The sequence below is a fragment of the Solea solea genome, chromosome 3 (genome assembly GCF_958295425.1).
Source record: "Solea solea chromosome 3, fSolSol10.1, whole genome shotgun sequence".
Lineage (NCBI taxonomy): Eukaryota > Metazoa > Chordata > Actinopteri > Pleuronectiformes > Soleidae > Solea > Solea solea.
Window position 1 is genome coordinate 35,549,953 of NC_081136.1, and position 27,938 is coordinate 35,577,890.

General features: G+C 43.1%; 6 protein-coding genes across 7 annotated transcripts; 4 read left to right on the forward strand and 2 right to left on the reverse strand.

Annotated features, from left to right (window-relative positions):
- Positions 1–328: 328 nt before the first annotated feature.
- LOC131456454 (low affinity immunoglobulin gamma Fc region receptor II-b-like) lies at positions 329–5,446 on the reverse strand. Its single transcript, XM_058624800.1, has 8 exons — positions 5,422–5,446; positions 5,205–5,240; positions 4,225–4,485; positions 3,192–3,428; positions 2,986–3,111; positions 1,979–2,044; positions 1,348–1,422; positions 329–397 (listed from the first exon to the last, which is right to left on the reverse strand). The coding sequence occupies exons 1-8, from the start codon at positions 5,444–5,446 to the stop codon at positions 345–347; spliced, it is 879 nt and encodes a 292-aa protein (XP_058480783.1). The 3' UTR covers positions 329–344.
- Positions 5,447–8,122: 2,676 nt separating this feature from the next.
- Positions 8,123–10,524, forward strand: LOC131456380 (uncharacterized). Its single transcript, XM_058624666.1, has 2 exons — positions 8,123–8,278; positions 9,202–10,524. The coding sequence occupies exons 1-2, from the start codon at positions 8,233–8,235 to the stop codon at positions 9,807–9,809; spliced, it is 654 nt and encodes a 217-aa protein (XP_058480649.1). The 5' UTR covers positions 8,123–8,232; the 3' UTR covers positions 9,810–10,524.
- A 794-nt stretch (positions 10,525–11,318) lies between these two features.
- LOC131456388 (butyrophilin subfamily 1 member A1-like) lies at positions 11,319–15,906 on the forward strand. The gene is made up of 4 exons (XM_058624678.1): positions 11,319–11,427; positions 12,382–12,473; positions 12,828–14,132; positions 14,580–15,906. The coding sequence occupies exons 2-3, from the start codon at positions 12,404–12,406 to the stop codon at positions 13,277–13,279; spliced, it is 522 nt and encodes a 173-aa protein (XP_058480661.1). The 5' UTR covers positions 11,319–11,427; positions 12,382–12,403; the 3' UTR covers positions 13,280–14,132; positions 14,580–15,906.
- An 844-nt stretch (positions 15,907–16,750) lies between these two features.
- On the forward strand, positions 16,751–18,691 carry LOC131456389 (butyrophilin subfamily 1 member A1-like). Its single transcript, XM_058624679.1, has 3 exons — positions 16,751–16,847; positions 17,781–17,872; positions 18,227–18,691. Exons 2-3 carry the CDS (start codon positions 17,803–17,805, stop codon positions 18,676–18,678), a joined length of 522 nt encoding a protein of 173 aa, XP_058480662.1. The 5' UTR covers positions 16,751–16,847; positions 17,781–17,802; the 3' UTR covers positions 18,679–18,691.
- A 737-nt stretch (positions 18,692–19,428) lies between these two features.
- LOC131456368 (butyrophilin subfamily 1 member A1-like) lies at positions 19,429–23,409 on the forward strand. Of its 2 annotated transcripts, none has more exons than XM_058624653.1 (3): positions 19,429–19,539; positions 21,674–22,018; positions 22,391–23,409. In XM_058624653.1, the coding sequence occupies exons 1-3, from the start codon at positions 19,485–19,487 to the stop codon at positions 22,621–22,623; spliced, it is 633 nt and encodes a 210-aa protein (XP_058480636.1). In that variant the 5' UTR covers positions 19,429–19,484; the 3' UTR covers positions 22,624–23,409. The 2 variants fall into 2 exon arrangements, with proteins under 2 accessions (XP_058480636.1, XP_058480635.1); XM_058624652.1 differs by lacking the exon at positions 19,429–19,539 and adding an exon at positions 19,867–20,124.
- A 512-nt stretch (positions 23,410–23,921) lies between these two features.
- On the reverse strand, positions 23,922–27,938 carry LOC131456455 (platelet glycoprotein Ib alpha chain). The gene is made up of 6 exons (XM_058624801.1): positions 27,777–27,938; positions 27,409–27,504; positions 27,131–27,322; positions 26,222–26,317; positions 25,943–26,122; positions 23,922–25,244 (listed from the first exon to the last, which is right to left on the reverse strand). Exons 1-6 carry the CDS (start codon positions 27,936–27,938, stop codon positions 23,922–23,924), a joined length of 2,049 nt encoding a protein of 682 aa, XP_058480784.1.

A 27,938-nucleotide genomic window follows, 5' to 3' on the forward strand; every position in this document is an offset into this window, starting at 1 on the left:
GTCCATAGAGAAAATCAGTCATTTTAGCCCCTTAGAGTCTTTTATTAAGCCTCCTTGTCTAAGGCTGGTTCGTAGCAGCAGGGGGCGCTCACAGCACAGTCAGTGTAAGTACTTTATAGGCTCACACTTCCAGAAATGATGCACTATACCTTTATTAATCAGTTTTTTGTCATGTCCACAAATCACATCTGGACCAAACAATCCAGAATCAGCATCATGAAAAATTATAATAATATTTATAACAATAATAATTATGTATACATATATATATATTTTAGTTTTTCTGTAGTAAAGTGTGGGCGTAGGGTTACAGTGTGGGCGGAGTCACTGACTGCAGTCTGCAGTCAGTGGTTGATCTTCAGTGACGAGTAGACGATCTCTGGCTCAGGTCGATGCTCTGAATGCACACACACACACACACACACACACACACACACACACACACACAATGTTTGTCTGTCACATGACGGAAAGAAAAGATGCTGCAATGCAAACGGAAACTATTCTAAAAGGGAAGTAAATAAATTCATTTCAGGTCCTGTATAAAAACTCATCTAAGCATCTATTATTATTCCTCTGCGTTTCTTCTTATTATTATTTTTCGTAACTCGTCCCACAGTTTTGAGAAAAAACCCACACATCCTATATGAAAATGTGCAGTTTGATCAGGAATGGTGTGCTATGATTTTCCTAAGCGTTTCGTGCATAACTGTGAAAAATTACACATACACATGAATGGGAAACGTTTTCAGATTTTATAATGAGTGTGTATTGCACTGTTAGAGTGACACACTCTGCTGAGGTCCATGAAATAATCACAATAATCTCTAAACAAACTCTTCTCCCGCCCACGTTGCTATGGTTGTCGTCTAACCCTGTGTGTTGTGTTCATTCTCATATGACTCACAGTTTTTCTTAAAATCACCTAAAAGCACAGAGAGTTCTGCTCAAACCTCCCATTCACTCCCATGTTAAAACTCTGCTCTGGAGTTTTCTAAAAACAAAGACGAGGGTGATTTTAAAACTGTCATTTCTCGGTCAACTCACACCCGTTTGTCACAAATTGAAATGTGGGAGCTCCTGAAAGCCTCCTGACGCTCACACACCAAACATTTACTCTCTATCATCAACCGCTCTTGAAATACGACAACTTTAAAACACGTTGTTTTCTCTGTTTTTCATCAGTTTTGGACAGTTAGAAACAGGTGTTTGGAAGGAGGAGGGTGGGAATCATGGAGGGGGAGGGGCTTGTGAGTCACTTTTAAAGGTTGATTCCACAAAAATACCACTTTGTCGAAACACTTCAAGTTTTAAAGGTTCAATCCCCCCCAAATTGGCAGCTGTTACCTGTCCTGAGGTTTGCTCTGATGATTATTTGTCCATAACTCACGTCCTCCACGTCGTCTGTGACTCGCTCTCGCGCTGAAAGAAAAAAAAAAAAAATCACACTCATATACGACATGTAACTGATGTACAACTGTCATCATTATCGTGTTTAAGTCTACGACGTCTTTATCTCACTGTTAGACAGACGTTTCCAACAGGAAACTGAAGTTTGTAAAGCACTCACTCTCCCACACCAAAGCCCATAGAGAAAATCAGTGATTTTAACATCACAGCACACGGGAGCTGTTGATCCACTGCTGCCTCCATCACTAAGTTCAAACGTCTTATTTTGAGAATTATTCGTCAGTGACACAAAGTGACCACACGAGGCAGCAGCAGACCAGCAGCTCCTGTGTCCCTGTGAGTAAAAATCACTGCTTTTCTCTGCTTTGGTGTGGGAGAGTGAGTGGTTTGCAAACGTCAGTTTCCTGTTGGAAAACAGTGAGATAAAGACGTGAACATACACCGGCAATAAAATCAGCCTCAATCCACACTTGGGTGCAACGTCTGTGGATCCAGAATGGCAGCACAAAGACTGCAGCCTCCGTGTTTCACGCGTAAATGTCACGTCAGCGTTCATCTTCAACTCTACCTGTCATTCTGTTTGTTTCACGCCGGACGTCTGCTCTTCTGCTTCTCACCGGGGCCGCATCACACCCTGAAAGAAGAAATCAGAAATGAAGTGGACTCAGCGGGACGAGACACTGAAGTGAGATCATTTCATGTGATTCTCAGTAAAGCGACACAAACGCTGTGTTTCCATCAGGAAACAGGAAACTTAGCGCAGCATACGTCTGTTTGACACTCTGACCACGAGGCATAAACACATAACCACACCATGTCACCATGTCACACCATGTCACAAGTCAAACACGGGTGGGGAAAAAATGACTGATAAAAAAAAAATTGAGATTATTTTAAATTTACTCACAAAAAAACCAAAAAGGTCCCGGACCTGAACAAACTCAGAAAAAATGTGTTTTTTTTTTTTTTTAAACATTCTTTTGTAAACCAGTGGAAATGTTATATTTTTTAGATTATGTGCAGAACAAAATGAACAGGAAGCAACAAACGCTGGTTTGCTTTTTTCCGCTGCAGTTTATTTTAAGATGTTTTGTGTTTTTATGCGAACGATGTGATGCTATGAAGTTACAAAATAACAACTTATTAAAAAGATGCCAAAAACGAACCACATTCATCAATCAGAAAATGATTATTACCGCAATTAGGGGTGGATCGATTAACCTCTGTACCTCGCAAAGAGATTAGTCTGATCTCTTCTGATTGGTTCTCTCTCCAGTTCGTCCAGTTTTCGTCATAGTTTTTGTCACGTCAGCTATTTTTTATGAACTCCACATCACATTTTTACGCCGGCGAAAAAGTGGCCGTCGACTGACATTTTCCTTTTCGTGGTGGATTTCGTTGCAAATTCTGAGCTTTCTGAACCTTTTCACTTACGATGTGGATCGACGTGTGGATTCTCTCGTGAATGCGGTACCAACGACGCCGTTAGCGCTGCTGAGACATCTAGCCATCATGGCTATCGTACACGTGACCTTTAAACTGTTTTTAACGTATAAAAAATGGAGACTGTCTCACCCACGGGTTTCCTCCGAACACATGGTCTCACCAGCAGAACCAGCAGAACCAGCAGAACCAAACCACCGACTGACATGGAAGCAGGAATGATGAAGAGTGTTGGAGGACGTGTGGTGGACGGAGACACTGATGAATAAAAAAAAAACAAAGCTTTGTTGTCATTAACTTTGTTTAACAGCTTGACCTTGACCTCTTGACCTTCTGACCTGTGATCCAGCTGGTCTCAGACTCTCCTTCACCGACGATGCTACACTTGTAGGCGCCTTCGTCAGACTTGGGGATGTTGTGGATGGTCATGTGACCCGTTTGCTCGGTACTGACGTTGAAGCCGTTTTTGTAGAACGTTGCCTCTCGGTTGGACGAGGTTTTGGTTTGACATCGTAGAGTGACATCACGTCCTTCCACCACAGGGAGGGCGGGGCTCAGCAGGATCACTGACCGATCTGGACACAGAGTAAGATGGCAGCATTTCTCATCAGTGTTGCTACGGTTACGCCTGGTGTCCACAACAGTCCACACACATTTTCCAGTTAGACGGAATTTTAGGGTGGACAAAACAAACTGGGTTTTTCTTGTAAACTGCTGGGTTGTGTTTTAGTGTGGACGAACAGAAACGCTGACTTTTATTCTGAAAACTGAGGGGCTTTGTTTCAGCATCAACTAACAAAAACTCAGACTTTTATTTTTGAAAACAGCAATGTTGTGGTTTAGTGTCACTGAAGAAACATTGGCTTTGACTTTAAAAACTGCAGGTTTGAGTTTTAGTGTGGAAAAACAAACTTTAAATAAAAACAAAAAACTTTGGAGTTATGTCAGTGTGGACGAACAAAAACTCAGACTTATACTTTGAAAACTGTTACTTTGAAAACCATGGGGTGTTTCTTTGTGTGGATGACCCTAAACTCATACATATTTTGAAAACTGTGGGGTTTTGTCTTAGTCTGGAGAAACAGAAACTCAGACTTTTACTTTGAAAACTGTGGGGTTTTGTCTTAGTGTGGATGAACAGAAACTCAGACTTCCATTTAGAAAACTGTGGGGTTTTGTCTTAGTGTGGACGAACAGAAACTCACACTTTTACTTTGAAAACTGTTTGGTTTTGTCTTAGTCTGGAGAAACAGAAACTCAGACTTTTACTTTGAAAACAATGGAGTTGTGTCTAAGTGTGGACGAACAGAAAGGCTCATTGGAAACATGAAAACGTGTCAGTGTGGGAGGAGCCTGACTCCACAGTCTCACTTGTCACAGTGATGTTGATGCAGCTGTTGGCTCCTCCCTCTCCGGACTCACACCAGTAAACTCCAGTATCTAGGGCGAGGGCATAATCGATTCCACAGGTGGAAGCCCCGTGGATTCCCCAGTCTTCACACGGAGCCCTGGTGTCTGTGGACGTGTTTCTCCTCACCGTCCATCCAGCCGAGTCACTGTTGTCCTCACAGCTCAGAGAGAAAGACTGTCCATCGAATACCTGAGAACTGTCAGGACTCAACGTCACACCAGCTGCATTCAAACGTCACAGAGAAAGAAATTAAGGGAGGTCGTTTTTTTTTAACATGAGCTTTGATTGAAATCATGGGGAAAAAAATCATCTCAATCTAGTCAGTTTATGTCTACGATACCTTAAAAACATGTTTATGTCTTTATCTCACTGTGAGACGGACTTTTCTGACGTTTGTAAACCACTCACTCTCCCACACCAAAGCCCATAGAGAAAATCAGTGATTTGAGCTCGTGGGGACACAGGAGCTGCTGGTCTGCTGCTGCCTCGTGTGGTCACTTTGTGTCACTGAGGTAAATGTGAACAAACGATCTCAAATGCAGAAGTCTCAAAATAAGACATTTGAACTTAGTGATGGAGGCAGCAGTGGATCAACAGCTCCTGTGTGTGTGATGTTAAAATCACTGATTTTCTCTATGGGCTTTGGTGTGGGAGAGTGAGCGGTTTACAAACGTCGGAAAAGTCCGTCTCACAGTGAGATAAAGACGTGAACGCGTTCTCAAAGACGTCGTAGATTTAAGCTGACGTGGAGTTTGCTGTGAGATGTCAGAATTTCCGAGTTCCTAGTCAGAAATTTCTCTCAGAACCTCATTCAGTTACACTCAACAATGGCATTGTTTAAATTTTCACCACTTCATCCACACAAACTAGCCATTATACAGACAGACAGACAGACAGACAGACAGACGTTAACGTCACTGAACAGTTTGAATTCACTCACCTTGTTCTGAGCGACGACAGAGCGACGACATCAGCACTGAGGAGAAACCGAAAAAATACTCTAAATCACGTGGTTTATGAAGAAATAAACGTGTGAAAAACGACGACGTCTCCGGAACATGACGAGATAAATGTTCTTCTGTTGTGTTTCAATAAAGTTTCCTGCGGCGTAAAGATTTAAATGTGAAATAACAGTGAAACCTGTGGTTTTTACTCACCGAGCAGCTTCAGCAGAAAGGACATGGTACGAGCTGTTACTGATGCTGCTTTTACTGATGCTGCTTTTACTGCTGCTGCTGTTACTGATGCTGCTTTTACTGCTGCTGATGTTACTGATGCTGCTTTTACTGCTGCTGCTACTGATGCTGCTGCTGTTACTGCTGCTGTTACTGCTGCTGCTTTTACTGCTGCTGTTACTGCTGCTTCCAGGGGAAACGTCTCTGCTGCTTCATCACGTCCGTCCTCTGAGGACAAAGCTGTGGTTTTTACTATCAGAACATTTTTTCAACTGTCATCAGTTTCAAAATAACACATTTATTTAATATATAATACAATATATATAGATAATAATTTTTTGTAATCTTTTAACAATTTTTCGCCAAAGTATTCTTGTTTTTTTTAACTTGTAGAGAACTTTTTCACTTTTAAAGTGACACTTTAAACCACACTTTTGAAGGTCCCCAGAGTTCTCGTTGCTTTGCACTGCAGAGCAAGCATCGATTATTATTCCTCCATGTTTATTGTTTTTCCTCTTCCACCAAAAGTTTGGCATGTAACTCCTCCCACAGTTTTGAAAAACCCCACAAATCCTATATGAAAACGTGCAGTTTGATCAAGAACGCGTGCTATGATTTTTCTAAGCATTTTGAGTAACTATGTGAATCATTTTCCACATACACACGAATGGGAAACGGTCAGTAAAATGATCAGAACCCAGCCCACTTTGGAGCCTCACAGTGTCGTCATACGTTAACGTAGAGACGTGGTTGAAACTTCAAACTGGTCACAAGACTTGAGACTTTTCTCAACTGCGTCAAAGTTTTGTTATCTATTACAGTTTTTAAACAATCGCAGTTTACGTTTTGTACTTTTTGGATGTTTTCAGATTTTATAATGAGTGTGTATTGCGCTGTTAGAGTGACACACTCTGCTGAGGTCCATGAAATAATCACAATAATCTCTAAACAAACTCTTCTCCCGCCCACGTTGCTATGGTTGTCGTCTAACCCTGTGTAATGTGTTCATTCTCATATGACTCCCAGTTTTTCTTAAAATCACCTAAAAGCACAGAGAGTTCTGCTCAAACCTCCCATTCACTCCCATGTTAAAACTCTGCTCTGGAGTTTTCTAAAAACGAAGACGAGGGTGATTTTAAAACTGTCATTTCTCGCTCAACTCACCCCCGTTTGTCACAAATTGAAATGTGGGAGCTCCTGAAAGCCTCCTGACGCTCACACACCAAACATTTACTCTCTATCATCAACCGCTCTTGAAATACGTCAACTTTAAAAACACGTTGTTTTCTCTGTTTTTCACCAGTTTTGGACAGTTAGAAACAGGTGTTTGGAAGGAGGAGGGGCGGGAATCAGGGAGGGGGAGGGGCTTGTGAGTCAGTTTTAAAGGTTGATTCCACAAAAATACCACTTTGTCTAAACACTTCAAGTTTTAAAGGTTCAATCCACCCAAATCAGCAGCAAGAAACAGGGACGATCAAAATTTTGCTACAGAATTTTCTCCTTCTTATTGTTGTTTTTATTAGTGCAGTTTGCAGTTTCCTTTAATCGCTGCTTAAAGGGTCAGGGAAGGACCCAAACACAGTTGGACGCATGGTGGAGCGGAGTATGTATAGTGGGCTGATGGATGATCAGGTGCAGCTGCTGTGAACAGGTGAGTGGAGCTGATGCTGATGAGGAGGGAGGGGCTAGTGAGGAGGGAGGGGCTGAACAGGTGAGTGGAGCTGATGCTGATGAGGAGGGAGGGGCTGGTGAGGAGGGGTGAGATGACAGGACTGAGAGAGAAGATCATGACACTCTGAGTATTTTAGTATTTATTATTGTTTTATTATTTTGTATTACTGTTTGAGGGGCGGGTCTCAGGAAGAAGGATTCTTTGTCTTCTTTAATGAAGATTGTTGAACAGCAACATGTAGTGTGTGTGTGTGTGTGTGTGTGTGTGTGTGTGTGTCTGAAATCAGAGAAAAACAATAACATGTGTCACAAAATACTCAAGAACACACACATAATATGAGAGAGTTTATGCAGCTTCACCGAGCATGTGCTGACGTGTTCAGACCGTGCTACTGCCTTTGACCAGTAGATGGTGCTTTACCACAATTACACTTGTAATTTATCTGTTTCAGATTCAAATCATGATTCAACTCTGATGACATTTTATTTGATTTCATTTGAGATGTGGATGAACTGACTGTAATAGCACAAATGTTATTTCCTGTCAAGTAATAATATATATATATATATATAAACTGAATAAACACAAATATAAAATAAAAACCTTTTTTAAGCAATTGTAGAAAATTAAGATAAAATATAATATAATGTAATGTAATAATAATAAGAATTCATGAAGAATAATATGTATTGTGTACATAAATATAACGTAAAGTTACTTGTAAATGTCAATTTCAATTTATGGATCATTTAGTCCTTTTTCTCTCTTGTCCAGGGAGAAACAACGTGTGAAGAAAATAAGACGTTAAAGAAGATATAATCATGTAAAACCATGTTCTTTCTTTACTTACTCTTTTGTTTCTCAGCATGATGTCACTTTTTCACAATTCACCTTTGCTCCCTCCCTTTCTTTGCTCCAACCCTCCCTCCCTCCCTTCGCTCCTCCCCTCCCTCCCTTTGCTCCCTGCCTTTGCTCCCTGATTCCCTCCCTTTGCTCCCTCCCTCCCTCCCTTTGCTCCCTGATTCCCTTCCTTTGCTCTCTCTTTCCCTCTTCCTCTTTAGTCAGTCACAAAGAGCTGTTTCGTGTCAGTGTGCGTTGAGTCTGTTGTGTCTCTGTCTCAAATGTCTGTCCTGCTCTGTGTCCTGCTCCTCTGCACTCAGACCTTTGGTGAGTAGAGTGTGTTTGTGTGTGTGTGTGCGAGTGAGTGTGTGAGTGTGTGAGTGAGTGAGTGAGTGAGTGAGTGAGTGTGAGAGTGAGTGTGAGAGAGAGAGAGAGAGAGAGAGAGAGAGAGAGAGAGAGAGAGAGACAAAGGGAGTGACGTGGATATGTGTGAACGGCTGAAATAATGTGTTTTTCTTGTCTTACTGTCGGTGATTTCATGTTAGTTTGATGCGTAATGTTCTGTTGTATTTCCATTGTGACGAAAAACAATTCCAAAAGGGAAACGAAACAGACGGAATCATAAGTGAAAATGTTTCAGTCAAAGTGAAAATGCTGTGGGTGTGGGGGAAGGGCGGGACACAACTGTTTTTATTTAACTGGGGTCAGCGAAACTTCGAAGGTTATGACAGCGAGACTCTCGGCCAAGAAGGCACTTACTTCAAATATTATTTCACATTTCTACGACATAGATGGTCTAGTTTTAATAGACATTCATCTTCCCCAGGGTGGACTATCCCTTTAAGTCATTAAGGACAAAAATGTCCACTCCCAAAAACTGCAATAATAACTTAAAAACAGATTCCTATTTTTCTGCATAAATCTCTTAAACACGATTTTAGCGCTTTAAATGCCAGTTTGATGATGTCACTGTCAAAACAACATAAACAATGTTGGCAAAGATTAGGCAAGATATTGACTTTGATGCGTTATTCGTTTTTGTGAAGCATCAGATTTGAAATGTACTACCCTCTTAAGTCATTGAGGACAAAAATGTCCACTTCCAAAAACTGCTATAAAAATAGTGCAGAACAGAAAACTAAAAACAAAAAACAGAAAAACCTCAACACGTCTAACAGGGACAGACCACAACGCAAAGACTGTGTTTCGATTATTATATGCTCACTCTTTCCTGTTTTTGTTATTTTTAGGTCTAGAGGAGCTAACAGTGATGTCTGGAAGGGACGCAACTCTTCACTTGGGGTGCAGCGAGGGTGAGGTGACACTGATAGAGTGGACCAGACCTGACCTACAGCCACTGAAGTACGTCTTCTTGTACCGCAACGCACGTTCATACGAAAACTACCAGAATCCAGGTTATCACGGTCGAGTGGAGCTGAGAAATCCGGAGATAAAAGACGGAGACGTTTCCATCACGGTGAAGAACGTCAGCGTCAACGACGCTGGACTTTACAGGTGTCGAACCATCGTGAAGGAGAGTGGAAACAACACAGAGTTCAGGAAAGACATCAACCTGAGAGTCACAGACTCAGGTGAGTCTGAAGGTCAGACCTCTTCATTAGTCTGGGATAAAGAAAATGAGGATGAAGAAAACAAAGTTGAAGAAAAGTCGGAAGCAGGAAAATCGGATGAAAGAAAGTCGGAAGAAGGAAAATCAGAAAACTCTGTTGCGCTCATAGCTGGTGTGCCGGCGACTGTGGGAATTGTTTGTGTTGGGATTATTGTCCTCCTGCTCTCAAAGAAGCGTAACAACTCCAAAAAGAGCGTTCCAAGTGAAGCGAATTATAATCTCATTTAACAATCGACACAAACAGTGCACAGACAAGAGTTTGTTTCATGTATTTTCCACACTTTAACGCACTTTAACACACTGTATATGTGAATCAGTCTGTCATTGTCAAGCTAATAATTGTAAGTTTTAGCCCTGAAGGAAAGTTTGTCCATCACTGAAGTCGTCTGCAACGAGCACTTTGACAGGAAATAACATGGATGTGTTTTTTAATGACTTAAAATATGAAAATATTATCTTGATATCTACAATATAATATAATATAATACAATATATAATGGGGTCACACGGTGGTGTAGTGGTGCAGCGAGAAGACCCGGGTTCGAGCCCCGGTTGGAACAAGGGCCTTTCTGCATGGAGTTTGCATGTTCTCCCTGTGTGTGTCCGGGTTCTCTCCGGGTTCTCCGGGTTCTCCCACAGTCCAAAAACATGCAATGTGGAGATTAGGTAAATTGGACACTCTAAATTGACCATAGGAGTGAGTGTGAGAGTGAATGGTTGTGTGTGTGGCCCTGCGATGGACTGGCGAACTGAACTAAAGTGGTAGATGATGATTGACTGACAATATATTATAATATGACAATACAATCTTTTGTTTTATTTCAGTGCATGATGTTTAGCATTGATTGTATTGTGATTGGAAACATTATCTGCTGCCAATCATCATCATGACATATTTACACATTTCACTCTTTGCACCTTCAAAATAAAGTGATTTTTCTGACACTGTTACAGAAGAGTTTTTTAATCCTCTCTTTCTGTTGTTGCCGCTCTTTATGACAGAAAGTTGCAGCGTCTGTCAGTATCTGTTCCTCTGGTGCAGGAGACACAAGCTCAGCATGTGAACTCCAGCTTCCAGCTTCCACTTTACGGAAGACTCAGCAAATAAAATCGACACCATTTGAAGTCCATGATGTCTTAATAACACGTTCACGTCTTTATCTCACTGTGACACAGACTTTTCCAACAGGAAACTGAAGTTTGTTAAACCACTCAATCTCCCACACCAAAGCCCAGAGAGAAAATCAGTGATTTTAACATCACAGCATCTCACACTGAGATTTAACACCTCTGAGTTGAATAGAAAAGATTGAGAATCACGTCCTGTAAACTGTTGAGTTCCATTTGTGACCTCTGAATACTTGGACCCAGGCATTAGGTCACTGAGTGGTTTTTATTATAGAAACTAGACTCTGAACTAGACCCATTGGATTCTTAAAGGGTTTGGATTTTCAATGATTGGTTAACTTTAATTCCCAACGATATTTAAAAGTAAAGTTAATTGTTGTTTAAATGGAGTCAGATTAAATAAATATTTACACACACACACACACACACACACACATACACACACACACACACAGACACACACAGACACACACAGAGGCAGCAGCAGACCAGCAGCTCCTGTGTCCCCGTGAGCTGATGCAGAGATTGTTAGATCAGAGTAAAGTGGAGGATTCTAGAAAGCAGTTGTGGGGTGGCAGGTCCTCCTCCTCCTTCTCCTCCTCCGCCTCCTCCTCCTTCTGCCCCTCTTCTTTTTCTTCTTCATTCATTCATTCTTCATTCAGTACAAACGAGTTGCAGACACACAGCTGGAGTGTTCTTTTGACTGGGATTCTTCAAGGTGAGCTCATGTCACGGCATCGAAACTTCTTTTATCTCTGTTCTCTCTGTGTGTGTGTGTGTGTGTGTGTGTGTGTGTGTGTGCAGCTCTTTTTTTCTCTCCTTTCTTTTGAAAAGACTGAACAAAGACTAACCACTGACCCTGAACCACGACCACAAGCCAAATATCAGTCCTAGATGAAGAGAATTTAACATTTACAGCCATAAAACCTCACTGCTCTGTCCTGCTGAGGTCGCTCTGCTGCCACCTGCTGGACACAAGCCCTGAATTCATGTGAAACAGCCTCAATTCCTGGAAATCACGTGACACACACACACACACACACACACAGACAGTATATACAGTACATTCGACTTGAGACTTTTCTCAAAGTTTTGTTATCTATTACAGTTTTTAAACAATCACAGTTTATGTTTTGTACTTTTTTTTGGATGTTTCAGATTTTATAATGAGTGTGTGAAGTAACCTTACTATTAAAATAGTACCTGGTACCAGGTACTAGGCTAGTGGAAACGCTACTTAAACCGTGCCGTGGCGAGGCAAGACGAGTAGAGCCGGTGGAAATGCGCCATTAGGACCTCTGAGGTCTTCTCAGGTCCTCTGAAGTCTAAGGACCTCTGAGGTCTTCTCAGGTCCTCTGAAGTCTAAGGACCTCTGAGGTCTTCTCAGGTCCTCTGAAGTCTAAGGACCTCTGAGGTCTTCTCAGGTCCTCTGAAGTCTAAGGACCTCTGAGGTCTTCTCAGGTCTTCTGAAATCTAAGGACCTCTGAGGTCTTCTCAGGTCTTCTGCTGAGAGAACATCTACATCAATAACGGTCAAACACCAGCTGATCTGGTGGGAGAGGGCCTTTAGAGGCTTGTGCTGTCCCTGTGTGACCACATTTTTGATCTTAATCTTATCATTTTTGATGCCACGCCCCCAACAATAGCAGCCTCTCTCTCTCTGACTCCACAGAGCGGGAAAACCACAGCTCAACATGACTTCCATATCCATAGCTGTGACTGTGCTCTGGCATGTTCTCACGTTTTCAAGAGGTCTCTTTCAAGGTGAGCTCATGTTATCATCAAAACCTCACCTGTGTTTCTGACTTATTTGTCCTGCATTTGTCTAACCCGAGTTAGCTTCTAAGGTCCTCTGAGGTCTTCTGGGGCCTTCTAAAATCTACAGTGACACACAAACACACACTAACCTTAACCCTAACCACAGTTCAAATCTTAGTCCTGAACTCCTCAGAATATGAGGTTCTGCCTCATTAGGACCAGGTTTTGTTCTCCATGAGGATGACTGAAATATCTGAAATAATGATTTAAAGTCATGGTTTAGGTTCTTGATTAAATCTACGTCAGCAAACATTCAGGTTAATGAATTTGTGATGTCACGCGTTTTCTGCTCTCGCTCAGACTTGGAAGAGGTGATTGTGAAGCCGGGCGACGACGCCCTCCTCGGGTGCCACGCCCCCCCCAACACCGCCATCACAGGGCTGATTTGGTCTCGGCCGGGTGCCGACCTGTACGTGCTCTTCTACCGGGACGGACGAGCGCTCCAACAGTACCAGCTTCAGCCGTACCAAGGCCGCGTGGACCTCAGCGACCCAACGATGGCGAACGGAAACGTGTCTGTGATCGTGAGGAACGTCAGCGCGGACGACGCCGGAGAGTACAAGTGCTACGTGAGGACGGAGACGACGGGACGCAGGAAGAGGGACATGGAGCCCAGGAGTGTCGTCCATCTGAAGGTGGAGGACACTCCGAGCCCCACCCATGGGGGCGGGTGTGTTTTCGAGGGCGTGTCTTTGTGCTGCATGTTACCGCTGCTTGTGTTGTTGTCACTGTGCTCAAAGACATTCCGTTAAATGTTTAAGCTTCCATGTTTTGTGTTGTATTGCTTATTTAATCTTAATTGTGTTAAGCACTTTATCCTCAACATTAGGGTCACAAGGGGTGGTGCCAATCCCTGCTGACATAGGGCGAAGGCGGGGTCACAGCCTGCAGGTCATCAGTCAATCACAGAAAATTTCCTCCCAAACAAATCAGAAAAAAACATTTATCTGTTAAGTTTTTATAGTGTTTTTTTGAAGTGGGCGTTTTTGTCCTTAAGGACTTAAGAGTGTGGTAAAAAAAACAAAAACATTCTATGTCTAATCATAAAAGTCCGGCATTTTTTTGTATTCACAGTGAAGCACGAATGAGCTCTAGCTTGACTCGGTCTAGAGCTGAAACAATTAATGATGAATCGATTAATAATCGATTACTAAATTAACAGACAACTATCTTGATAATCGATTAATCGGTTTGAAGCTTTTTTCGTGATTAAAACAAGATTTCCGATTGTTTAAGCTTCTTAAATGTGAATAACAAAGAAACCATTAAAAGTGAATCATTTTGGTTTGTGGACAAAACAAAACATTTGAGAACGTCATCATTTCCACGTTTGATGAACACGATCAACATTTTTTAACGTTTTCTGATATTTCATGGACCAAAATTATCGTTAGTTGCAGCTGTAACTCAGTCACCTTTGTTTACCATGACTTGCAACGAACCCCGCCCCCCCCGGGCGGAGTCGTCATGGCAACGCCCCCCCCCCCACAGGGTGTTGTTGTTGCTGCAGGACTTCGCTCTCACAGTTGTTTTCTCTGACTCTCTCGGTCATGTCGCAGTATTTGAGGGATATTTTGTTCGTTTCTCTAGCTTTGGTCATCGACGGTGAGCAGTGTGTGTGTGTGTGTGTGTGTGCGTGTGAGAGAGAGAGACAAAGGGAGTGACGTGGATACGTGTGAACGGCTGAAATAATGTGTTTTTCTTGTCTTACTGTCGGTGATCCCATAATTTTCAGGATTTTAGCGCTTTAAATGCCAGTTTGATGATGTCACTGTCAAAACAACATAAACAATGTTGGCAAAGATTAGGCAAGATATTGACTTTGATGCGTTATTCGTTTTTGTGAAGCATCAGATTTGAAATGTACTTCCCTCTTAAGTCATTGAGGACAAAAATGTCCACTTCCAAAAACTGCTATAAAAATAGTGCAGAACAGAAAACTAAAAACAAAAAACAGAAAAACCTCAACACGTCTAACAGGGACAGACCACGACGCAAAGACTGTGTTTGGATTATTATCTGCTCACTCTTTCCTGTTTTTGTTATTTTTAGGTCTAGAGGAGCTAACAGTGATGTCTGGAAGGGACGCAACTCTTCACTTGGGGTGCAGCGAGGGTGAGGTGACACTGATAGAGTGGACCAGACCTGACCTACAGCCACTGAAGTACGTCTTCTTGTACCGCAACGCACGTTCATACGAAAACTACCAGAATCCAGGTTATCACGGTCGAGTGGAGCTGAGAAATCCGGAGATAAAAGACGGAGACGTTTCCATCACGGTGAAGAACGTCAGCGTCAACGACGCTGGACTTTACAGGTGTCGAACCATCGTGAAGGAGAGTGGAAACAACACGGAGTTCAGGAAAGACATCAACCTGAGAGTCACAGACTCAGGTGAGTCTGAAGGTCAGACCTCTTCATTAGTCTGGGATAAAGAAAATGAGGATGAAGAAAACAAAGTTGAAGAAAAGTCGGAAGCAGGAAAATCGGATGAAAGAAAGTCAGAAGAAGGAAAATCAGAAAACTCTGTTGCGCTCATAGCTGGTGTGTCGGCGACTGTGGGAATTGTTTGTGTTGGGATTATTGTCCTCCTGCTCTCAAAGAAGCGTAACAACTCCAAAAAGAGCGTTCCAAGTGAAGCGAATTATAATCTCATTTAACAATCGACACAAACAGTGCACAGACAAGAGTTTGTTTCATGTATTTTCCACACTTTAACGCACTTTAACACACTGTATATGTGAATCAGTCTGTCATTGTCAAGCTAATAATTGTAAGTTTTAGCCCTGAAGGAAAGTTTGTCCATCACTGAAGTCGTCTGCAACGAGCACTTTGACAGGAAATAACATGGATGTGTTTTTTAATGACTTAAAATATGAAAATATTATCTTGATATCTACAATATAATATAATATAATACAATATATAATGGGGTCACACGGTGGTGTAGTGGTGCAGCGAGAAGACCCGGGTTCGAGCCCCGGTTGGAACAAGGGCCTTTCTGCATGGAGTTTGCATGTTCTCCCTGTGTGTGTCCGGGTTCTCTCCGGGTTCTCCGGGTTCTCCCACAGTCCAAAAACATGCAATGTGGAGATTAGGTAAATTGGACACTCTAAATTGACCATAGGAGTGAGTGTGAGAGTGAATGGTTGTGTGTGTGGCCCTGCGATGGACTGGCGAACTGAACTAAAGTGGTAGATGATGATTGACTGACAATATATATTATAATATGACAATACAATCTTTTGTTTTATTTCAGTGCATGATGTTTAGCATTGATTGTATTGTGATTGGAAACATTATCTGCTGCCAATCATCATCATGACATATTTACACATTTCACTCTTTGCACCTTCAAAATAAAGTGATTTTTCTGACACTGTTACAGAAGAGTTTTTTAATCCTCTCTTTCTGTTGTTGCCGCTCTTTATGACAGAAAGTTGCAGCGTCTGTCAGTATCTGTTCCTCTGGTGCAGGAGACACAAGCTCAGCATGTGAACTCCAGCTTCCAGCTTCCACTTTACTGAAGACTCAGCAAATAAAATCGACACCATTTGAAGTCCATGATGTCTTAATAACACGTTCACGTCTTTATCTCACTGTGACACAGACTTTTCCAACAGGAAACTGAAGTTTGTTAAACCACTCACTCTCCCACACCAAAGCCCAGAGAGAAAATCAGTGATTTTAACATCACAGCATCTCACACTGAGATTTAACACCTCTGAGTTGAATAGAAAAGACTGAGAATCACGTCCTGTAAACTGTTGAGCTCCATTTGTGACCTCTGAATACTTGGACCCAGGCATTAGGTCACTGAGTGGTTTTTATTATAGAAACTAGACTCTGAACTAGACCCATTGGATTCTTAAAGGGTTTGGATTTTCAATGATTGGTTAACTTTAATTCCCAACGATATTTAAAAGTAAAGTTAATTGTTGTTTAAATGGAGTCAGATTAAATAAATATTTACACACACACACACACACACAGACACACACACACACAGACACACACACACACACACACACACACACACACACACATACACACACACAAAGACACACACAGACACACACAGAGGCAGCAGCAGACCAGCAGCTCCTGTGTCCCCGTGAGCTGATGCAGAGATTGTTAGATCAGAGTAAAGTGGAGGATTCTAGAAAGCAGTTGTGGGGTGGCAGGTCCTCCTCCTCCTTCTCCCCCTCCGCCTCCTCCTACTTCTGCCCCTCTTCTTTTTCTTCTTCATTCATTCTTCATTCAGTACAAACGAGTTGCAGACACACAGCTGGAGTGTTCTTTTGACTGGGATTCTTCAAGGTGAGCTCATGTCACGGCATCGAAACTTCTTTTATCTCTGTTCTCTGTGTGTGTGTGTGTGTGTGTGTGTGTGTGTGCGCAGCTCTTTTATTCTCTCCTTTCTTTTAAAAAGACTGAACAAAGACCACAAAGACCACTGACCCTGAACCACGACCACAAGCCAAATATTAGTCCTAGATGAAGAGAATTTAACATTTACAGCCATAAAACCTCACTGCTCTGTCCTGCTGAGGTCGCTCTGCTGCCACCTGCTGGACACAAGCCCTGAATTCATGTGAAACAGCCTCAATTCCTGGAAATCACGTGACACACACACACACACACACACACACACACACACACACAGACAGTATATACAGTACATTCGACTTGAGACTTTTCTCAAAGTTTTGTTATCTATTACAGTTTTTAAACAATCACAGTTTATGTTTTGTACTTTTTTTTGGATGTTTTCAGATTTTATAATGAGTGTGTGAAGTAACCTTACTATTAAAATAGTACCTGGTACCAGGTACTAGGCTAGTGGAAACGCTACTTAAACCGTGCCGTGGCGAGGCAAGACGAGTAGAGCCGGTGGAAATGCGCCATTAGGACCTCTGAGGTCTTCTCAGGTCCTCTGAAGTCTAAGGACCTCTGAGGTCTTCTCAGGTCCTCTGAAGTCTAAGGACCTCTGAGGTCTTCTCAGGTCCTCTGAAGTCTAAGGACCTCTGAGGTCTTCTCAGGTCTTCTGAAATCTAAGGACCTCTGAGGTCTTCTCAGGTCTTCTGCTGAGAGAACATCTACATCAATAACGGTCAAACACCAGCTGATCTGGTGGGAGAGGGCCTTTAGAGGCTTGTGCTGTCCCTGTGTGACCACATTTTTGATCTTAATCTTATCATTTTTGATGCCACGCCCCCAACAATAGCAGCCTCTCTCTCTCTGACTCCACAGAGCGGGAAAACCACAGCTCAACATGACTTCCATATCCATAGCTGTGACTGTGCTCTGGCATGTTCTCACGTTTTCAAGAGGTCTCTTTCAAGGTGAGCTCATGTTATCATCAAAACCTCACCTGTGTTTCTGACTTATTTGTCCTGCATTTGTCTAACCCGAGTTAGCTTCCAAGGTCCTCTGAGGTCTTCTGGGGCCTTCTAAAATCTACAGTGACACACAAACACACACTAACCTTAACCCTAACCACAGTTCAAATCTTAGTCCTGAACTCCTCAGAATATGAGGTTCTGCCTCATTAGGACCAGGTTTTGTTCTCCATGAGGATGACTGAAATATCTGAAATAATGATTTAAAGTCATGGTTAAGGTTCTTGACTAAATCTACATCAGCAAACATTCAGGTTAATGAATTTGTGATGTCACGCGTTTTCTGCTCTCGCTCAGACTTGGAAGAGGTGATTGTGAAGCCGGGCGACGACGCCCTCCTCGGGTGCCACGCCCCCCCCAACACCGCCATCACAGGGCTGATTTGGTCTCGGCCGGGTGCCGACCTGTACGTGCTCTTCTACCGGGACGGACGAGCGCTCCAACAGTACCAGCTTCAGCCGTACCAAGGCCGCGTGGACCTCAGCGACCCGACGATGGCGAACGGAAACGCGTCTGTGATCGTGAGGAACGTCAGCGCGGACGACGCCGGAGAGTACAAGTGCTACGTGAGGACGGAGACGACGGGACGCAGGAAGAGGGACATGGAGCCAAGGAGTGTCGTCCATCTGAAGGTGGAGGACACTCCGAGCCCCACCCATGGGGGCGGGTGTGTTTTCGAGGGCGTGTCTTTGTGCTGCATGTTACCGCTGCTTGTGTTGTTGTCACTGTGCTCAAAGACATTCCGTTAAACGTTTAAGCTTCCATGTTTTGTGTTGTATTGCTTATTTAATCTTAATTGTGTTAAGCACTTTATCGTCAACATTAGGGTCACAAGGGGTGGTGCCAATCCCTGCTGACATAGGGCGAAGGCGGGGTCACAGCCTGCAGGTCATCAGTCAATCACAGAAAATTTCCTCCCAAACAAATCAGAAAAAAACATTTATCTGTTAAGTTTTTATAGTGTTTTTTTGAAGTGGGCGTTTTTGTCCTTAAGGACTTAAGAGTGTGGTAAAAAAAAACAAAAACATTCTATGTCTAATCATAAAAGTCCGGCATTTTTTTGTATTCACAGTGAAGCACGAATGAGCTCTAGCTTGACTCGGTCTAGAGCTGAAACAATTAATGATGAATCGATTAATAATCGATTACTAAATTAACAGACAACTATCTTGATAATCGATTAATCGGTTTGAAGCTTTTTTCGTGATTAAAACAAGATTTCCGATTGTTTAAGCTTCTTAAATGTGAATAACAAAGAAACCATTAAAAGTGAATCATTTTGGTTTGTGGACAAAACAAAACATTTGAGAACGTCATCATTTCCTCGTTTGACGAACACGATCAACATTTTTTAACGTTTTCTGTTATTTCATGGACCAAAATTATCGTTAGTTGCAGCTGTAACTCAGTCACCTTTGTTTACCATGACATGCAACGAACCCCCGCCCCCCCCCGGAGTCGTCATGGGAACGCCCCCCCCCCCCCCCCCACAGGGTGTTGTTGTTGTTGCTGCAGGACTTCGCTCTCACGGTTGTTAGCTCTGACTCTCTCGGTCATGTCGCAGTATTTGAGGGATATTTTGTTCGTTTCTCTGGCTTTGGTCATCGACGGTGAGCAGTGTGCGTGCGTGTGTGTGTGTGTGTGTGTTGCTATTGTCATGACGATGATGTTTTGTTTTTGACATCTTGTTTGTGTTTGAAACACGGAAGAGTTTAATTTGCAGACACTGAGCCAATCATCATCATGACATATTTACATGTTTCACTCCTTCAAAATAAAGTGTTTTTTCTGACACTGTTAGAGAAGATTTGATGTTTTAAATCCTCTCTTTTTGTTGTTGTTGTTGTTGCTCTTTATGAAACAAAGTTGCAGCGTCTGTCAGTGTCTGCTCGTTTCTGGTTTTCTTCAGCTGCAAAAGGGAGGGAAGGGGGCGTGGAGAGGGCGGAGCCGACATAGGTTTCTGTTTCTTGAAAAAGACTCAGGACAGTCACTGTTTTCGTGGAAGTTTGTGAAAACCACTCCCGCCCTCCCACACCACGGTGGACACAGGAGCTGCTGCTTTTCTGCTGCCCTCGTGTGGTCACTTTGTGTCACTGGGGTCAACCTGAACAAAGGATTTAAAACTCTGACTCTCTCGGTCATGTCGCAGTATTTGAGGGATATTTTGTTCGTTTCTCTGGCTTTGGTCATCGACGGTGAGCAGTGTGCGTGCGTGTTTGTGCGTGTGCGTGTGTGCTTGTGTGCGTGTTTGTGCGTGTGTAACTTTCTATTTTCATGACGACCCTGTTTCATGTCCAAACCACAGCTGAGGACAGTTTATTTGTGTGCATTTGTGTGTGTGTGTGTGTGTGTCTGTGTGCATGTGCATGTGTGTGTCATTGAGTGCGTGTGTGTGCGTGCGTGCGTGGGAGCGGGTAATAAGTCTTATCTTGTTTGCACAGCGGGCGGGCGTGGCTGCCTGGCCGTTTGAAAACAAACAAGTCAAAACAACTTCGATCCTGCTCAAAACGACCAAACATCCCATAATTTCTGAGGATTTTAACGCTTTGAATGCCAGTTTGATGAGTTTATGTCACTGTTGTTTAAATGCGTCAGAGATTGTTGGTGCAGATGCATGACTGCAACATTTGGTGGATTTCAGAATTGCAAAAGATTAAAAAAAAGAGGGGAAAATTGAGAGAAAATGATATTTTGAATTAAAGTTCCTTGAATTTCCTGTTTTGATTTTTATGAATTTGCCCTAAACACAACCTCATCTATGCCCAAGCTCACTATCCGCACCCGTTTATAGTTCAGTGGTCAGCAACTGGTGGCCTGTGGGCCAAAACTAGCCCAACGGCAACAGTATCTGTGGCCCCAGCAGATGATTTTAAAAATCAGATTTTTCCCTCTTGGCTGTCATATATATATATGTGTGTGTGTATATATATATATATATATATATATATATATATATATATATATACATATATACATATATATATATATATATATATACATATATATATATATATATAAAAACTCTCTCTTGACACATTTTGGTATTAAAATTAAAATTTTTAAGTAGAAAACTTGATTTTTTTTTGTACCACTCTCTTAAGTCCTTAAGGACAAAAACGTCCACTTCCTAAAAGTGCTATAAAAACTTAACAGATTAATATTTTTTCTGCATAAATCTCTTAAAGAACTTCAGTCCTTCTCAGAACAACCATACATCCCATCATTTCTGAGGACTTTGACACTCAATTGAGGACTCTGACACACATTATTAGTTCTGTGTACCATCAGATTTTAAATGTACTACCTTTTTAAGTCATTAAGGACAAAAATGGCCACTTCCAAAAACTGCTATAAAAGTAGTACAGATTAATATTCTTAAATAAATTAAGCCTCAAGCCTAAGGGTTAAAGGATTTTCATTATCTTCACAAAAACAACTATTTCATACAGAATACAGAGCTTTTATTCTGAAAAAAATATGAAGAGATTCTATTCCTAGAATTGACATTTAAGTAACATGTGTTGAATAAAAATAAAACAAAATAACTATTAGCATGTTCTTATTTCAGCTAAAGAAGTAGCAGTGATTCATAATAATTATTAACAGAAAATGCAAAACTGGAGTTTGAAAAGTCCAAAACAGAAAAACCTTAAAGTCCAGAACGTCTAACAGGGACAGACCACGACACAAAGACTGTGTTTGGATTATTATCTGCTCACTGTTTCCTGTTTTTGTTAATTTTAGGTCTCGAGGAGCGAACAGTGATGCCTGGAAGGGACGCAACTCTTCAGTCGTGGTGTTCCAGCGAGGGTGAGGTGACACTGATAGAGTGGACCAGACCTGACCTGCAGCCACTGAAGTACGTCTTCTTGTACCGCAACGCACGTTCATACGAAAACTACCAGAATCCAGGTTATCGCGGTCGAGTGGAGCTGAGAGATCCGGAGATAAAAGACGGAGACGTTTCCATCACGGTGAAGAACGTCAGCATTAACGACGCTGGACTTTACAGGTGTCGAACCATCGTGAAGGAGAGTGGAAACAACACAGAGTTCAGGAAAGACATCAACCTGAGAGTCACAGACTCAGGTGAGTTGGTAGAGTCCACACCAATAGTAGAGTCCTGTTTAATAGTTGGTAAATCCAGATTAAAATTAGATGGTACAGTCCAAATTTAGGTTAGTATGTGAGGTCCGAGTCCAGACTAATAGTTGGTAGGGTCCACACCCAGGTCAGTTGGTAGAGTCCAGACTCCTGTTAGTTGGTAGGGTCCAAATGTAGGTCATTTAGCAGAGTCCAGACAAATAGTTGGTAGGGTCCAGACTCAAGGCAGTTGGTCGAGTCCAGGTTGAAATTAGTTGGTACAGTCCAGACTCAGGTCAGTTGTTGATCTTGTGTCATAAGTTTGTTGTTGACCGCTTATCGTTTGCTTCTGCCTGTTTGGTGTTTCCCGCTCTTCAGGACAAACACAGCAGGTGGAGTGGAGCGAGGAGAGCAAAGTCCTACCTGCAAACGTACAGTTTCTCAAGAAGAACAAACACACACCTGTGGAGATGGTTGATCCCGGTGCTGATACCAGTGCTGATGCCGGTGTTGTTGTTGCCGCTGTTGCCCCTGTTGTTGCTGTTGTTGCTGTTCTTGCTATTGTTGGTATTGTTAAATCGGAGAAATGTCGGCCGGGAACAGTGGTGTAAAAAGTACTTTAACACATTTCAGTGTTTGCAGAGCTACAAATCAGCAATAATCAATGTAGATTATTGCTGATGCGTCGTCAACTTGTTGATTTCAAACATCGCCTCTGGCAAAAAACTTTCAATAACTGCAACGCGATGTCGCTGAATGCTGGTGATGGCGACATACAATAGATCACATATGAGCTTTTACATGTAAGATTTGTATAGCAGCTTGTTACACTAATACATCATCATCAGTCATCATCATCTACTGCTTTATCCTCCACCAGAGGGTCGCGGGGGGTGCTGTGCCAATCTCAGCTACATCGGGCGATAGGCGGGGTACACCCTGGACAGTTCGCCAGTCCATCGCAGGGCCACACACAGAGACAGACAAACAACCATTCACTCTCCCACTCACTCCTATGGTCAATTTAGAGTGTCCAATTTACCTATCCCCACATTGCATGTTTTTGGACTGTGGGAGGAAGCTGGAGTACCCGGAGAGAACTCACACACACACGGGGAGAACATGCAAACTACATGCAGAAAGGCCCTTGTTCCAACCGGGGCTCGAACCCGGGTCTTCTCGCTGCAAGTGCTAACCCCACTTCTACATAAATAAATAAAATATTTTCATATATTTTATTCATTTATGTATTTACCTGCACATACTATGAATGCAATTTTCTTCCTCACGTTTATAGAACTTATTTTTTTATTTTGAATCAGTGAAATAAAACTTTGTTTTTGATTGTTTTTGATGTCTATGTAACAAAAATTAATAAACAAAGTGTTGAAAAATAATGATCTACTTTTGTTTATTGTTCATTTCCTGGTTAAATAGAGACTTTGCATTTATTTCAACAGTCAAATTAAAAAAAACAACAACACACATTTGTGTGTTCTGAAGCTTTAATTTTGGAAATTGCTGTGAATAATACACTGAAGCGTGCAGGTGAAAGAAAAGAGAAGAAAATAACATAACAGCGTGAGTAAGGTTGCGCCATGTGCGAGCAGATGCTAAGCAACAAAATGTGGGTTATTTTGTGTAACTGCGTACTTTTACACCTAAATTAACGATGTTGTGAACGTGCTGCACATTTTTCATGCAATTTAAATCACATTTGGTAAAAAGTCAAAGACATTTGCGGTGGGTCGCTCAGGTTTACGTGTTTTAACAAGAAAAATAAGCAATATCGCAAACGCCATATGACGTTGAGACTCCTCCCAAAAGGGGCGTGGCCGTATTTATTTAACCATTCACCATGAATGCACTTTTTACAAAATTTCACCCACGAAGAAGGTCGAAGGTGACATCACTGAGCCGCCTCCCCCTCAGGGGGCGTGGTCACCCCCCACGGCATGCTTGGTAAGTACTGCGTTAGCCACTCCCCCCAGCTGCTCCTTTGCTCCTCCTCTCTTGCACCGTCTCCTCCTCCTTTCACTTCCCACCCACCAACCACCCATTCCACCTCCCCCCTCCCTCCTTCTGCCTCCCCCCTCTCCTCCCTCAGAATCACGCTGTAGCGCTTCCTGGACACATCTCCTCTGCTCCTCCCTCCATCTCCTGCAGAGACACAGTCTTGCTCCTCCGTCACATCTCTCCATCCGGTTATCGCCTCCTCCTTGCTGACCAGGCGGTGCAGGGTGTTCCTATACACCCCCCTCTCCCCCCTCCTCACCTCCTCTGTTGGCTCCACCTTAACCGTCCCTCCTCCCCCCTCACCTTCTCTCACTCCGTCCTCCCTCTCTGTAGTTTCTCCTTCTCTGTGGACCAACAGGACAGAGCGATACAGCGCCGCCACTCCTCCTCCCCCTCCTCCTGACACCTTCTTTTCTCCCCCGTTTTTGAACGTTGACAGCCTCACTCCCCTGCCGTCTCTCCGCCTTCTCGCCAGCGCCAAACTCAAAGGCTTGTACGCTCTCCGGTACCAGAACAGCAACCTAGCCACAGTTGCTAACGCACACGCCGCTGACGCCGCGCACAGCAGAACGCACGCCGCAAAAAGCCAACAGCAGTACAACGCGACAGCGCCGACTGAGCTAACTCGAGCAGGTTCGGGGATCCTGCGTGAGGTGTTGCCGGGAGTCATGGGAGTTGTCGATGGTACGGTCGACAGAGCCGGCGTGGTTGTTGCGGGTTTTCGGGAGGCGGTGGTTGACATGGCGGCAGAACTCCATGTGGGATGAGATGTGGAAGTGTGCAAGACGTTTGACCCATCGATCCTGCGCTCGTCCTCCGAATGTCCTGACCATTCAAAGAACCTGGTGAAGGTTTCGTACCAGGACCATGTGAAGACTGTGTGGTCCACGGAGGATACAAATGTAGACGCAGGAGCAGTAGGAAGAGTAGTAGTAGGGGGAGTAGTCGGAGGTGTAGTAGTAGGAATAGTAGTCAGAGGTGTAGTAGTAGGAATAGTAGTCACAGGTGTAGTAGTAGGAATAGTAGTCAGAGGTGTAGTAGTAGGAATAGTAGGAGGGAGAGGGGGAGTAGTCGGAATAGTAGTCGGAGGTGTAGTAGTAGTAGTAGGAGGAGTAGTGGGGGGAGTAGTAGGAAGTGTCCCTTCCTCTGGACACAGGTCAGATTCTTCCAGAGTCACTAACGAATTATCCTTAAGAAGTGGTGGAGAGTCGCACACCTGCAAAAACAAAGCAACCATTTAAAAAAAAAAAAACAAGACAAAATGACATTTTCTTGGATTATATACACGCACCAAGGGTTAAATTAAGGTTAGTCCTAACGTAGCATTTCTGGGCTGATAACGATCCTGATTATTACTAGTTAACCGATATTCGGAACCGATATGCGTTTAAAGTAACGAGGAAAATCTCATTGTACAAACCTCAATACAAAACTTTACCTTTATCAAAAATGTAATCTTTTACGTGAAACTGGAATAAAAAAATGTGCCGTTGTGGAATTATCCTCCTACGAGCGTGAGGAGGAAGTGAAAGACATCTCTATCACATCTTATTAGTGGTACAAGAACTTAATAACCTCGGTGATTGTTAAAAGTAAAACACCAGTACCAATAAGCAACACAATTCCTGATATGGGCACCCAAGAACACTCCGAGACGATAACTGGTGGCCCCCTTGCGCAATTCTCACTGTCATAGTTTACTTTCCTCACTTGAGTTGAAATATTTGATCTTGAGTAAAAAAAAGTCTTGTGTAGTGATGTGTGGACGACCAGTGGTGTAGATAATTGTAGTTAGCTCTAGCGTTAGCCACAGGCGATCATTTGCTGGTTGCGTTCCACAAACAATCCCACAATGGTGATCCGTCAACACTAATCCTGTGACTGATGCTACGTGAGAAATAGCTTCACTCTCACCACGCTCTCCGCGTCGCTCCTGATGTTTGGTCCATCGCGAACGTAGAAGTTGAGTTCGTGATCCCCGAGATATTGGTGGAAGTAACCGAGGGAACAGGAACAGGCCCAGGGATTGATCGACAGGTAGAGATATGGCACCTCCTCCTTTTTTACGAACCAATTGTCTGGCATCACTCTGATCTGAAATTAAAGAGACAGTGAAATGAATGGACCGCCTCCGCCCCCTTCAGGCAAGAGAGTGAATGACTATTTATTAGCTTTTGGTGTTTGTTCTCTCACCTTGTTGGACTCCAGGAAGAGAGTTTCTATGGCAGGAAGGGGGTGGAGCATGAGTTCTGGAAGCAATTTGATTCGATTAGACGACAGCTCCAGGATCTGAAAGGTGAAAGCATGCGATAACAAGTGTTACCTGTGAGAGGGATGTGGTGTGCATACACATGGTAGAAAAGTTAGCTGGAGGCTAGCTTCCTAGCAACTACTTAATGTTTCATTTTCATTTAAAAACGAACTAGAAGTTAGCTGCAAATTAGCACGTTTTAAACCCTAACTTCCTTGTAAGCTATGACGATATATTTGCAGCTAGCAGGTTAAGAGATCGCAACATGATTCGCTGATTGATTGAAATCGGCTAGCTATCTTTAAAAAAACGAAAGAACAACATTCACACTAATGGCTGGCAGAAAATGTGGGGCTAGCTGGCTAGTTAGCATTGATGTAACACAGAATGCTAGCTAAATCTTTATGAAGAAACCTTCAAAGTTTTCTTTTAACTGCAATCGTTTTAAACCCTAACTTCCATATCAGCTTTGACAATATATTGTAGCCAGGTTCCAGGGCCACGACAGGTTAAGTGATGGCAACATGATTCGTTGATTGACTCAAAAGCTAGCTATAGGATAGCTACCAGAAAAAAAGCACAAGCTAATGGCTGGCAGATACTAGCAACTAACTAGGCGGACCTAGCCTGCAATTAGGGGGTCAAAGGTTCCTTACAAGTGCTCCAGCTGTGGGGCTAGCTGGCCAGTTAGCATGGATGTAACACATAATGCTAGCTAAATCTTTATGAAGAAACCTTCAAAGTTTTCTTTGAAAATGCAATCTTCAAACCCTCCCTCTTGTTGGTACAATCACAACAGTTAGTATTACAGTGTGCTAACGCACTGATGCTACATGCTAACATGCTAACACCTCCAGTTTGCTGAGTCCGGAGAAGGTGTGGTCGCTCAGGGACTCGATATTGTTGTTGTCCAGGTAGAGTTCGGTCAGAGCAGGACACACGGAGAAGGAGCCGGCGGGGAGAGACTTCAGAAGGTTCCACCCCAGTCGGAGGACGCTAAGGGTGGGCAGGGTTGGAGAAACCCTGGGGGTCACCTCTGGAACCTGGACACACCCACAACAAACATGAACCTTTTGATTCTGGAACAATAATCGACCAACTTCAACAATATTATTGTTCGGAAGGAGACCTTGTTGTCCGTGAGGTCGATCTCATAGATCGCCTCAAAGACCTGGAAGGAGGACCAGGACAGGCTGGTGAACAGGTTTCTGGGAAACAGCAGGACCTAGAAACAGGGAAGAAAAAGTTTCCAGTCAAACTGTAATCAGTCTAAATGCAGGGAGTTTGTGGTTTCCTCCCATCACGCTTATCTTCCGACAGCAAGTTTGTTTTTGGCATTTTGGTCAAATGTGACAGTGTGTTCGGGAATGTCTTTATGTTACAGCGATGTTGATGGAAAAATGTTACTAATGAAGAAAAAGTCGGATCTTTGATGTCTCCCTGTCAATTATCTGTGATAGATACGATTCAGAAACAAGGATCATTGCCGTCACTTACCTTGGTTGAGCGTTCGATTCCCGCCGGGAGGCTGCTGAAACCGGCCGCCGTGCAGTTCTGCCTCGGGCGGTCGTCCTTGTCCCGGTCACTGTGGCAGCCGGTCACAGCAGTAACTGTGGTAACGGGGGACAGGAGGACGAGGACGAGGACGAAGAGCCACAT